General features: G+C 45.8%; 1 protein-coding gene across 1 annotated transcript in view; it reads left to right on the top strand.

Annotated features, from left to right (window-relative positions):
- LOC310868273 (polypeptide N-acetylgalactosaminyltransferase 11-like) overlaps positions 1 to 12,138 on the top strand; it is a 19,550-nt gene extending 7,412 nt beyond the window's left edge. Inside the window, exons 5-11 of the mRNA XM_083778626.1 lie at positions 953 to 1,196; positions 2,533 to 2,650; positions 5,891 to 6,043; positions 8,791 to 9,003; positions 9,705 to 9,809; positions 10,161 to 10,298; positions 11,912 to 12,138. Of these exons, the coding sequence (XP_083634752.1) occupies positions 953 to 1,196; positions 2,533 to 2,650; positions 5,891 to 6,043; positions 8,791 to 9,003; positions 9,705 to 9,809; positions 10,161 to 10,298; positions 11,912 to 12,043 (1,103 nt within the window). The 3' untranslated portion in view covers positions 12,044 to 12,138. The remainder of the gene's footprint in view (positions 1 to 952; positions 1,197 to 2,532; positions 2,651 to 5,890; positions 6,044 to 8,790; positions 9,004 to 9,704; positions 9,810 to 10,160; positions 10,299 to 11,911) is intronic.
- Positions 12,139 to 14,254: the final 2,116 nt, after the last annotated feature.

The raw sequence follows: 14,254 nt of genomic DNA on the forward strand, positions 1-14,254 counted from the left end.
ATAGGTTAAACATTCTAAAGAATTGTCCAGAGACTTTTAATTTGTGTGAATTTCAGCCTTTGTGAGGGAAGGAAATATCATGACCAATGGCATTGCAACGAACATCAATGATGATGTTTAGGTGAAAAAAGAATTGAAAAAAAAGAATAATTAAAATATGTTGGGGTTTTTTTTTGCAACGCTGGGTGTTACAGGGTTAACTAGAAAAAGTTCCCTTCTGGGCACAGGTCTCCACCAGGATAGGAATGTAGGACATTGCAGCTTGCCTTCATCTGGTGGTTGGATAAAAGGGCAACAAAAGTAAACTAGGGAGTTGGCATACAAAGTTATCCACAGATCCGTGCAGTTAGAGGTAAAAACACTTTTCGGCCAGTTATAGCGCCACCTTGAGGCTGAGTTGAAATTGTTCATGTGGCATTTCGTCCTCGGCCTAGTGGGAATGTGGGTGCACAATTTCACGGAAATCACGCGATGTGTTCATGATTTGCAGCATTTTGTTTGAAACTGAGCACTCCTGTGAACTTTGGAAGCCATCTTAACCAATCAAGACGGAGTGTGAGAAATCTGAAAGACCCGTTTCGTTGAATGGCTCTAGAGAGACTGTGTACCAATTTGCGTGATGTTTGGACAAAATCTGTAGGTGTACTGTGCAAAAACTTGTTTTGCACAAAGCGGCCTCCTGGTGGCGCTATAACAGGCCGTTCTGGAAAGTTTGAGGCAGAGGTTCATCGTTGGCATCCAGGGAGTGTGTGTGTGCAAAATGTGGCATCGACCGGGTTAACGGTGCCGGAGATTAGCTGCTCACGGACACACGGACGGACGGACGGACGGACACACACACGGACGGACGGACGGAGTGCAAAACATACTCTCCCCCCATGCCTTCGGCCTGGTGGAGACAATTAAGTGCACATAAATAAATGGTGTGTGCGTGTGCGTGTGACGTGTACAGGTGAGGTGCTGGTGTTCCTGGACAGCCACTGCGAGGTGAACCAGGCGTGGCTGGAGCCCCTGCTGACCGCGCTGCAGAGGGACGGGCGGACGGCCGTCTGTCCCGTCATCGACATCATCTCGGCCGACACGCTGGCCTACAGCCCCTCCCCCCTGGTGAGGGGGGGCTTCAACTGGGGGCTGCACTTCAAGTGGGAGCCCGTGCCCCAGAACCAGCTGGACCGAGACCCCACGCTGCCCATCAGGTGACTTTTGGCGCGCATAGGCTATTAGGTGTGGTCGTTAACGACTGCTTTGATCTCATGTCACTCTGACTCACAAGCCAGGTGTGGTCAATTAAAGGACCACTTCACCACTTTTCAACCTATCTTCATAATACTAGGTCCTCGCTAATAATCATGAAAAAAAATGGCGTATTTTTTTTCTCTACTTGGTCTGTGTCTCATATAGGAGGGCCGTGGGCAGTTCAGAAACCAGTCTTCCAGTGACATCATCGATGGGGAATACAAGCTAATAGAAACGGCAGGCTTTCTAGTCCTGAAAAGTTGCAGTGCGAAAATGGAAGCCATCGTTCTCACGATAATGAAAATCTAAACATTTAAAAACACGTCTAAAAAAATGATCTGCCTAATGATGATGTCACTGGAAGACGGTTTCTAAACTGCCCACAGCCCTCCTATGAGACACGGACTGAGTAGAAAAAAAATCGTGCCATTTTATCATGGTTATTAGTGAGGACCTATTATATGAAGATAGGTTGAAAAGTGGTGAAGTGGTCCTTTAACTCTGCCTGTGCTTGCAGGCTGCCTCAGTCATTCTTTTTGAGTCCTCTGAGAGAGAGAAGCTGGACGTCTTTTCTCTCTTCATAAGCAGAAGAGTTTGAGTTTGCTTTTGCTCTGGGCATTTTGTGTTTTATGTTAGTCTGCGTGCAACTACAGGGCAGGCTACACGTGTGTGTGTGTGTGTGTGTGTGTGTGTGTGTGTGTGTGTGTGTGTGTGTGTGTAATCTCGGCAGCATTGCAAATGAGGGTGAACCTCGATGCTCTTTTCAATACTAAATGTTTCAATCAATCAAACAATGTTAGCTAAAAAATGCAATAGTAGCTGATGTACAAGCCCATGGAAGCGCACTATGAACTTGTACATCTGCTATTTTTGAATAGCCAAATTATGCAATGTCGTTAAAGTGTTGCGACGCCGTATTAACCCATTTTGGGGCCGGAACCCCTTTTGGTGTTAGCATCGTGTTATGCTTTAGCTATTGAAAAATAGCAGACCTACAAGCTCGTAGCGCGCCACCGAGTGGCGCGTTACGAGCTTGTAGGTCTGCTATTTTTGAGGTTTGCTATTTTCGAAAAACGACTGACATGGAAACGTAGCAGAAAACTGTGATTTAGAAGACATTTTTTAGAATCTGATCTCAGGTCAAATTTAGCTGGGGCCTCCAAGTGGACCTCACTTTGAGGACCACTGCCCTAGACTACGCATCAGATGACAGACAGACGAGGTCAATTATTGTATATATGACTCATAATAATGTTCTAATGGTCTGCCTGTATATATACCTGTCTTCCTCTCAAGGTCTCCCACCATGGCAGGCGGTCTGTTTGCTATAAACAGGAAGTATTTCAACGAGCTGGGCCAATACGATGCCGGGATGGACATCTGGGGCGGAGAGAACTTGGAGATTTCCTTCAGGGTGAAGACGGCACACACACACACGTACACACGCACACACGAACAAACAAACACGGGCACATCCACAAGCTCACAAAGGCCCCCTTTCCCACCTGTAGCTCTTCTCACAACATTTACGACACAGGTGGGGTTCTTTGTAAACGGGCATTTATTGTCAGGCATTCTTCTCATCCCTCTGTTCCATGCCGTGAGAACTGTAAGTTCACACAAACAAACAAACATAAATCAGTCAAACAAAGTGCATCGCAGTACATATTGACCAAACAGAAACATACGAGGAAATGCGCGATGCGCAGGTGAACGTGTCCATCAAAAAAAGCAACGCAACAAATACTAATCTAAACGTATAATACCTCGTTGGCCGTGGAAAAGGTTCTTGCATCTTGAGTTGCTTAGAGTCCTTTGAATGTCCTTTTGACCGTCTGTCTTTGAGACATTAACCCATTCTGACCTGAGATCAGATTCATACGAGGTTTCCACTAGGACACACACTGGTCTGATTAACCCATTCTGACCTGAGATCAGATTCTAAAAAAATGTCAGTCGTTCTTCGATTTTTCAAAAAAATAGCAGACCTACAAGCTCGTATCGCGCCACTCGGTGGCGCGATATGAGCTTGTAGATCTGCTATTTTTAAATAGCTAAAGCATAACATGATGCCGACACCAAAATGGGTGCCCGGTGTCCGGGAGAATTCCATACTAAAAGGCTTTCTTACCTATATTTGTAGTTGTTACGTCACCACCAAAGAGGTCCAGGTGTTATTTTGTGCAAAAGCTCCTTATTGGCTATTTCCCCTACCATAAGCACCCAATGAATTGCATTGAATGGAATGGGAATTGAATGGGGCTATGGGGTGTTGTGCTAATTCGCTTATTTCCATCGCTTAAAATTATAATTTCTTTGTATATATCCTCTCTTCATAATGTAAATAATATCCCAAGCGGCACACTTTACTACTTCTTTCGATGGAAATAAGCGAATTAGCATAACACCCCATAGCCCCATTCAATTCCCATTCAATGCAATGCAATTCGTTTAGGGCTTATGGTAAGGGAAATAGCCAATAAGGAGTTATTGCACAAAAAAACACCTGGACCTCTTTGGTGGCGAAGTAACAACTACAAATAAAGGTAAGAAAGATAAGAAAGCATTCTAGCATGGAATTCTCCTTTAAAGTATGTAACACACTGAACTGTGTGCTCAGTGTGCTGCTTCCTTGTGTAGACCAGAGTCTGAATGAGTGAGACAAAGGTTCGTAGCACCTGTGTGCAATGCCAGGCAATCATGCCTCAATCAGTCAATCATGGTCCAGTGTTACTACTGACAGACAGAGAACTTGGTTCTGCCTCAAAGTTATCATCACATGTTTTTACATTTTAACCTTATGTGAAATCAATTATGAACCACATATTTATTGTACATCATGAACTTGCTATGAATTATCCTTTATGAACTTATGACCATGAATTGTTGTATTTTAGCCATTTTAAAGTAAACATTTTAATAACAGCACTTACACCACCGGTTGGTTCCCAATGGGAACCGGTTCAGTTCTTTTCCACCTGTTGGTTCCCAATGGGAACCGGTTCAGTTCTTTTCCACCGGTTGGTTCCCAATGGGAACCGGTTCAGTTCTTTTTTGTTTTTAGTCCATGAGCCAGAGCTCCACAATTACAAATTACAATTTACAATGTAGGCATTTAGCAGACGCTCTTAATCCAGAGCGACTTACATTAAGCAAGAACAAAAAAGCATGGGAATACATCACATAAAAACATTTATCATGAAACATGCCTAAGCTAAGAAAGTAACAGTGGAATATCTATATAATGAAGCTATACATATATACTACTATGCTATACATGTGTACTATGACGTGCTATGACTACATACAATGCAATTATAGTGCTGTCTACATAACATGCTATAAGTCTGTATCAAATGCTATCTAAGTCTACAGAAATGCTATCTAAGGGGGTAGGCTAGGGTAAGAGCTATGGGCCATGATGGAGTCTGAAAAGGTGGGTTTTCAGACTACGGCGGAAGATTGGCAGTGATGCTGCAGTTCTGACTGCAATGGGAAGTGCATTCCACAGTTTTGGAGCCAGAAGGGAGAAGAGTTTGGGACGTGTGGAGCGTTGAAACGTTAACTATGATTTGATTGTGCAAAACCATACCTATATTAGATTATTATCACCATGACATTTCCCCAATTGAGTACTTACACGAAGATAATGATTTATTGTATTACAATCTTTTTATTTTTTTAAATATGCAAATGAGGCATTATGTAGGAAAATATGCAAAATAATCGAAAATAGGGTAAAGCTACTACTGTTGAAGGGTTATCATGTATTGATTTACTTGTATTGATCCTATAAACAATCTAATATAGGGTATAGTTTTCGCACCAATTTTGCAGCTCTGGCTCATGGACTAAAAACCAAAAAGAACTGAACCGTTTCCCATTGGGGTCAAATTGCCGCCTGTAGATCGGCAATTTTAGCTACCTTCATGTGAACTAGAGTCCTTGTTATGTAATTGTGGTTTTAATGGGCCAATAGTTCCTCTTGTCTGGATATGTGCGGAAGGGCAGCTGCTAATTACCCTTCCACAGTAGTAGCTTTTTCATATTTTAATTAGTTTGCATATTCTCCTATATAATACCTAACTTGCATATTGAAAATTGTAATATTTGTAATACATTACAATCATTGTCTTTGTGCAAGTAATCAACTGGGGGAAGTTTCATGGTGATATTTAATATAGGTATAGTTGTTCCCACTCAATTCATAATTAACGTTCCAATGTTGGAAATCTGGCTCATGGACTAAGAACCAAAAAGAATTAACTGAATCGGTTCCCAACTGGTGGAAAAAGGGGCCATAGTGTCGGATCTGGATGTGCGGAGGGCAGCTGCTAATAGTTCCTCCTCTCTCTCTCTCTCTGTGTCAGCTCTGTGTCAGCTCTGGATGTGTGGAGGGCAGCTGCTAATAGTTCCTCTGTCTCTCTCTCTCTGTCTCTCTCTCTCTCTCTCTCTCTCTCTCTCTCTCTCTCTCTCTCTCTCTCTCTCTCTCTCTCTCTCTGTCTCTGTCTCTCTGTCAGCTCTGGATGTGCGGAGGGCAGCTGCTAATAGTTCCTCCTCTCTCTCTCTCTCTCTCTCTCTCTCTGTGTCAGCTCTGGATGTGTGGAGGGCAGCTGTTAATAGTTCCTCCTCTGTGTCTCTCTCTCTCTGTCAGCTCTGGATGTGCGGAGGGCAGCTGCTGATAGTTCCGTGCTCCAGAGTGGGTCACATCTTCAGGAAGAGACGTCCGTACGGGTCGCCGGGCGGCCAGGACACCATGGCCCACAATTCACTGCGGCTGGCGCACGTTTGGATGGACGAGTATAAGGTAGGTACACACGCACATTGCTCGGCCAATCGAGTCATCGCTATGGGGGTACACACACGTTGCTCAGCCAATCAAATCATCGCCATGGGGTACACACACACACAGACACTAGGGGTGCAACGGTTTTCGGTTTAAAACCGAACCGTTCGGTACAGCATACACGGTTCAATGCGCTCTAATGAACTGCGCTATTTCGTTTTGCATTAATTAATTTCTTACAGCTGCGAAGAATGTATTTCTCGGTCACACACCGGCCTACTTAGAAGTCTAGCACTCTATCGGTCACACACCGTCCTACTAAGAAGTCTAGCACTCTTTCGGTCACAGACGTGTAGCACTCTGTCGGCCCACCCCCTCTCCCCCCTACACACACACACACACACACACACACACAGAGAGAGAGAGACGGCATGATGAGGAGAATCCAGCCCTCGTCTTTAAACGTCGTTCTTGAAAAGACCACTCTGTGGAATAATTATTGATCGTCATACACACACACAGCGGAGTAACCTCGAATCAACAGGCTTCTAAGCACGCGTCTTTTTAAGTTTGTTCAGATCTGCTTCTGCATCTGCACTCGCTGTTTGAGTGCTAAAAAGGGAGAGAGAGAGCAAAAACAACTTGTTGTTTTTTCGGAGCAGGAGAAGAATATTCCGTCTGAAAAGTCCCAACAAAATACCAATCCATGACTGTAGATAGAAACCCTTCTTCTAATAATATAAGCATAATATCGTAAACTGTTGTAAATGTTTTTGTGCGACACGGCACTCTGCTGTGAATTCCTCCCCTCTCTCCCCCACTCTCCTCCCTGCATGTGCTGCGAGTCTGCACCACGTGTGAGCGCATAGGTGCATTCTTTTTTCCCTTGAACATAATAATGATGAGGCACATTAAAATAGCAATATAAGGGTTTTTTCCCCCTTTAAAATAATGAAAAGGCAGAAATGCCTAATAAAATAATTAGGGCCGGGACTAATTGCGATTAATTTACATTAATTAACTACAGAAAAATTAATCGCGATTAACTACAGATAAATTAATCGCACCTTTTTTTTCAACGCGGAACGTTTCTCACTGGGCGCTTTTCTATAGTACTGAAAACTGGAAATAATAAAAAGTCACCCCATTTTGTGTTGCCTAGAACTGGAGGTCTGACAAAAAACAGTAACAATATGAAGTAAGTACAGCTTTGTGATGTCACTGAGATGTACTTGTTACTGTTACTAAAAAAAATTCAGACCTCCAGTTCTAGGCAACACAGAATGGGGTGACTTTTTATTATTATTGCCACAGGTATATTAATGACAGTAAAATGTTGAAAATGAGTGGTATCCTGTAGTCACTATTCATTGATTCACTGGGATACCAAAAAACATTAAAAAAAAAGGTTTCTCGCTGTTCTCGGGTTGAATATTGATATGCGATTAAAATGCGATTAATCTAGATTAATTAATCGCAAAGCCTCTGATTAATTAGATTATTTTTTTTAATCGAGTCCCAGCTCTAAAAAGAATATATGCTAAAAAAAGAATAAAAGAAAATGCTATAAATAAACTTTTTTGGTGCAAGCCAGTCCCTTACGGACTTATGTGTGTGGGTATGAGCATGAAAGCAGCATGGTTGTTTTTCACCACCTGTGCGCACAAACCTAACACACACACAAACACACGCACATATTAACTGTACATATGATGATTTCGTGTGTGCCAGTAGGCTACAGTACAGTACAGTAGAGGGTACAGTAGAGGGACCGGAACACAGTAACTCTGTCATTTCTCAACCGTTTCGGACACGGGGTGGCAGTTCGGAACCGGCCCGGCACCCTGGGCGCGTTCCCCCGGGAACCCCCACACAGAGTTGCACCATTCACTTCACACATGTGTGATTTTTTTTATTTTACTGTACCGAAACCGAACTGAAACCGTGGCCCCCATACCGAGGTTCGAACCGAACCGTGGGCTAGCTGAACCGTTGCACCCCTAACAGACACGCAAAGTGGGGCACGGTGGCACAGTTGGTAGTGCTGTCGCCTCACAGCTAGAAGGTCCTGGGTTCGATTCCCGCTCGGGACGCTGTGGGTGCTGGCGGCGTGTTTCCTTCTCAGTGCCCATACCCGAAGGCGGGGTTGGCGAAAGGGCCTTTCTGTGTGGAGTTTGCATGTTCTCCCCGCGTCCCCTAGGGTAGGTACCCTCACATGTTCTCCCCGTGTCCCCTAGGGTAGGTACCCTCACAAAAAACATGCAGTAATCCTGGTCACTAAACTGCCTCCCCCTGGCCAGCCGGGGCGCCTGATGGAGGGGAAAGGAACTGGTTGGAATAACGTGTTCCTTCCACGCGCTACGTCCAACCAGGGAAACTCCCCCCTGTCGGGTGTAAAGGAGCAACTTGGACACTCAGGCATGAAGGAAGCGTGAGTTCAAGTCCGTTGCTCTCCCCTTGTCCCCCATATATGGGAACTAGGTTGGTGGAGGGTGTGTAGAGCCCAGGATCACATTAGATGATTGACAAATGGTGAAAAATGGGTTACAAAATCGTGGGATAAAACAAAATATATATTTAGACACATTTTTTGAATCTGATCTCAGGTCAGAATGGAAAACTTGTCAGGATGTAGAAGACATTTTTAGAATCTTGATCTCAGGTCAGAATGGAAAACTTGTCAGGATGTAGAAGACATTAATTTTTAGAATCTGATCTCGGGTCAGAATGGGTTTTAAAATGACCGTGTGACTCGTTCGTCCAATCAGGAGCAGTATCTGTCCCTGCGTCCGGAGCTGCGTGGGCGGGACTACGGTGACATCAGCGAGCGGGTGGCGCTCCGCGATAGGCTGAAGTGCCACTCGTTCCGCTGGTACCTGGAGAGCGTCTACCCGGAGATGACTCACGGCAGCGACAAGGTCCAGCAGAGGCAGCAGTTCAACAAGGGCCTGAGGCGGGCCGCCGTGCTACAGTCTGGTCGGGTGGGTGTCTGTCTGTCTGTCTGTCTGTCTGTCTGTCTGTCTGTCTGTCTGTCTGTCTGTCTGTCTGTCTGTCTGTCTGTCTGTCTGGACGGGTGTCTGTCTGTCTGTCTGTCTGTCTGTCTGTCTGTCTGTCTGTCTGGGTGTCTGTCTGTCTGGACGGGTGTCTGTCTGTCTGTCTGTCTGTCTGTCTGGACGGGTGGGTGGGTGTCTGTCTGTCTGTCTGTCTGTCTGTCTGTCTGTCTGTCTGTCTGTCTGTCTGTCTCAGATCTTTTGTGTGTGTGGCCCGGGTAGTTAACCCATTTAGGCCTGACCCCAAAAATTAAGATTTTTCTAAAATAGCTGACCTACAAGCTCGCTATGAGCTTGTAGATCCTTTGTCAGTGCGTCCACTTGCCATCTTATGTGCTGCTTTTCAATGGCCTGTATGTATCTCCAAATCGGTGAAAACGAGGTTTCTTTCAGCGGCCGACAGCAGGGGGCGCTGTGACACTCGCGGTCGGGTTTCTTCTGAACCGAGCGAGAGAACGACAACCGGTCAAGACGCCACACGCAGCATTATGTCATCGTAACACCCGGTTACGGATCATTTCGGCTCTTCAAAATAAGGGTTGTAAGCATTTTTCATGTGTGTGTGTGTGTGTGTGTGTGTGTGTGTGTGTGTGTGTGTGTGTGTGTGTGTGTGTGTGTGTGTGTGCGTACAGATAGTGAATGTTTTCTCAGGTCATTGTTTGGCGGCTCAGGGCAGAGCCAGTCAGAAGGGAGGGGCTGTGGTGCTGAGATCATGTGACCCGCAAGACCCTGAACAGGTGGGGGCACACACACACACACACACACACACACACACATCGCACACGAATCGCAACGACCGTTGAATCGCAGAATCTCAATATAGTTTGAGATTCACAATAAGGTATTGAGACCTTATCGAATAATCCATGCAGTCTAAGACTAAACCACACCCATCAGAGGTGTGGCTTCCAGAGGTACCTTTCACATGAAAGGCTTTGATAGGTACCTCTAGGTTTTAGCCTGGTACAGACGAAGGGGACACCACTGTACACCAATGATCTGATGCGAAATATTCACTGACACATTGTGTGTGTGCCTGTGTGTGTGTGTGTGTGTGCCTGTGTGCGTGTGCCCCTGCGTGCGTGCAGGTGTGGTCCTACAACGAGGACAGTGAGTTGGTTCTCGCCGGGCTGCTGTGTCTGGACGTGTCGGAGGTGCGCTCCGCTGACACCCCTCGTCTGATGAAGTGTCACGGCTCTGGGGGCTCTCAGCAGTGGGATCTGGGGGTAAGTGTCATGGCTCTGGGGGCTCTCAGCAGTGGGATCTGGGGGTAAGTGTCATGGATCTGGGGGCTCTCAGCAGTGGGATCTGGGGGTAAGTGTCATGGATCTGGGGGTAAGTGTCATGGATCTGGGGGTAAGTGTCATGGCTCTGGGGGCTCTCAGCAGTGGGATCTGGGGGTAAGTGTCATGGATCTGGAGGCTCTCAGCAGTGGGATCTGGGGGTAAGTGTAATGGATCTGGGGGTAAGTGTCATGGATCTGGGGGTAAGTGTCATGGATCTGGAGGCTCTCAGCAGTGGGATCTGGGGGTAAGTGTAATGGATCTGGGGGTAAGTGTCATGGATCTGGGGGTAAGTGTCATGGATCTGGGGGTAAGTGTCATGGATCTGGGGGTAAGTGTAATGGATCTGGGGGTAAGTGTCATGGATCTGGGGGTAAGTGTCATGGATCTGGGGGTAAGTGTCATGGATCTGGAGGCTCTCAGCAGTGGGATCTGGGGGTAAGTGTAATGGATCTGGGGGTAAGTGTCATGGATCTGGGGGTAAGTGTCATGGATCTGGGGGTAAGTGTCATGGCTCTGGGGGTAAGTGTCATGGATCTGGGGGCTCTCAGCAGTGGGATCTGGGGGTAAGTGTCATGGATCTGGGGGTAAGTGTCATGGCTCTGGGGGTAAGTGTAATGGATCTGGGGGTAAGTGTCACGGCTCTGGGGGTAAGTGTCATGGATCTGGGGGCTCTCAGCAGTGGGATCTGGGGGTAAGTGTCATGGATCTGGGGGCTCTCAGCAGTGGGATCTGGGGGTAAGTGTCATGGATCTGGGGGCTCTCAGCAGTGGGATCTGGGGGTAAGTGTCATGGATCTGGGGGTAAGTGTCATGGATCTGGGGGTAAGTGTCATGGAAGTGTCATGGATCTGGGGGTAAGTGTCATGGATCTGGGGGTAAGTGTCATGGCTCTGGGGGTAAGTGTCATGGATCTGGGGGCTCTCAGCAGTGGGATCTGGGGGTAAGTGTCATGGATCTGGGGGCTCCCCAGCAGTGGGATCTGGGGGTAAGTGTCATGGATCTGGAGGCTCCCCAGCAGTGGGATCTGGGGGTAAGATGACGACGCAGTGCTTCCTTCTCAAACTGCTCTTTGTGTGTCAAGGACCCCCGAGTTGATACGCGTTTAATGGCTGACCAACCATCTGAAAATTCCCTAAAACTTCCTAAAAACATTTAAAAAATAACAGATGTACACTGAACAATCTTGTGTTTATTTAATGACCTCGTGCGATGAAAGATAATATATTTTTCACACTATTGGAGCATATGGGTGGTCATGCAGGAGATATAATTAATGAACAATAGCTGCGCGGGAAAATAATGAAGTGTTTATTTTTTATGTCAAAATAACCTTAAAAGTCCAATCTTAATTATGTCCCGGTCACACAAAAACACAATCAGCACGTCCGCATGAATCTAATTCAAGATGATGGCAGGACGGTGCATTACACATGGTCCTGTTTTAAACGTAAAAGACTAAAACGACACAAGTTTCACTGAGTATTTGAGTTGAAAATGTTGAACTTTTTTGCCTCTCTCTCTCTCTCTCTCTCTCTCTCTCTCGCTCCCCTGTAGAAGTCTAATCGACTGTACCAGGTCTCGGTTGGTCAGTGCCTGTCCATGCTTCAGCCAATGGGAGCCAAGGGCTACGTCGCCATGGCGATCTGCGACGGCTCCGAGGCACAGCAGTGGCAGATGGAGGGCTGACGTGGATGGGGTCCTTGTTCCTGGAGGGCCTTGTAGCCCTACTCGTCTGCGAAGAGAAAAGCTACGGCCCAAAACCTAAGGCAGAGAGAGTGTATCGGCAGAAACTGTCGGACCGCGACATCCGTCCGATGTATTTTCCCCTCCCATACCATAGTCTTCGACCAATCGCAACGCTTGTGTCATTCACAGTGTAAAAGCGTCAACGTAATTTCCGTATTTCCGGCCGAAATCCCGCCACCTCCGACGATGCACTCTACAGCGTGGGTCTTGGCCAGCGCGAGAGGGCTGCCCGTAGACCTTCTCGACGGCCCACCGAAGTTCGTTATAGAGCGACGGGTCTTCGTGCGCCCGCTCTGTGAATCGCATCGTGTCCTCTCGCCAGGTCTTTGCTGAACGGAGTCACAAAGAAATTAGCCTCATTTTCGAGGAGAACAGCCTGGTCACACGACCCAACGCGGAGAACGTGTTGAGAAATGACTGTTGTATGTATTTATTATCTAATATAATGATCTTTATCGACCAATCGCGACACTTATTTCATTCACGGAGAATGTAAACGGATCTGTAAAGACTTACCTTGTTGGGCGCAGTGTTAATTTAGTTGACTAAAGGGCCTTTCAAACGTGTAAAGTAATATAACGCGCCTATAAGTTAGGCCTCTCTGGGGAGGAGTCTCTGTACGACAATGCATATTTATGTGAGCGCGGTCCTGTGAATTTGTTGCGCGCGTGCTCGTTTCGTGCGTCCGCGACTCACCACCAGACCTGGATACTGTTTAGCTTATGTTTTGTATGCTACCTGGAGGAGACCTGTCGTTGATCCAAGCAACTAGTTAACGCCTGCGTTCTTTAAGACTTAAAGGGATTGTGACATTAAAAAAAAAGGTTTTGGAATTGTTCTTATTTTTTTTTAGGTTTTCTAATCTCAATTGCACCCAAAAAACATGAACTTTTAACATTCAGTAGATTTTCTGTGATCTGGGGTTTTCTGGCTCAAACAGGTGCTCTGATTTGCCGGCAGTAAGTGATGTAAGACCCTGCAAATCCCATATATGTCAATGGGATTTGCCAGCAGATGTTTTCACTGTGTTGCCTGTTTTCATTGTAGCTCAAAAGGCTTCCAAACCCCAAAGAAAACTTCAGACCACAGAAAATCCACTGAATGTTCAAAGTTCAGGTTTTTTGGGTGTAATTGAGGTCATAAAACCTAAAAGAAAAAAGAAAAATAAATGAAAATGAATGTCATAAAACCTTTAAGGCTTTTCAGAAGACTAAATGGGACTGAGGCTAAACGGTGTGTTATCCATAAGACTAAGACAAAATATTTTCCGGCAGAATTAACATTGCATTATGACCAAGACTAAGGGCTCTATTTTCGTCCATGCTAAACCCCTTATACCTAAACTACTTTGCCTTTCTTTTTTTTTCTTTTTTTACTATTTTGAAAATATTTTTTTAATAGTTCAAATAGCCAATCTACATTGACACGTGAGCTTGGCTATTTGAACTATTCAATTTTTTTTTTTTAAATAGTAAAAAAAAAAAGAAAGGCAAAGAAGTTTAGGAAAAAGGGGTTTAGCACTGATGAAAATAGGGCCCCTAAGACTAAAAGACTCCGAAGACTAAATAAGACTAAACTAAGATTAAGACTAAATCAAAATATTCTGGGGGTGGGGGGAATAAATTCAGTGCTTCCGTTTAGAGACTCAACCGGGCTATAGGTCTTGGCCAGCGTGCACAAAACAATGTAGTTCCGAGCTGCTGCGCATGGCCCTTTTTTCCACAAGATGGCGCCCACAGTAACCATACAGTAACCATACTCTACAATAACGCACCCGCAGTCTGTCTACCTGTTTTATGTCTAGTATAGACCGATTCACAGAGGGGTGCCCTGGGCGCGGCCATTACTGAGGTGTATAATCCATGGAGCAAGGTGCTCCGTAGGCCAGGTGTAGCTAATCAGTGCTGTTGCGCTTAATGGTACACCTCAGTAACGGCCGCACCCAGGAAACCCTCTGTGAATCGGTCTATATGGGGCTGCCGTCGATGATGTCACACAGGGACCCTGTCCCTTAAAAGATGGCCGACGTTGATGATGTCACAGAGCCTGGTCCCGTATCCCCGATCATGTGAACTTTGACCTTTTTTAACTTTTTTTGTTTTGTTTGCCTTTGACTTTGACCGTTGAACTTTAGGGAATTACACATTCCCT

This window comes from Protomyctophum parallelum, assembly GCF_964188405.1.
Source record: "Protomyctophum parallelum genome assembly, chromosome: 12".
NCBI classification, from domain to species: domain Eukaryota; kingdom Metazoa; phylum Chordata; class Actinopteri; order Myctophiformes; family Myctophidae; genus Protomyctophum; species Protomyctophum parallelum.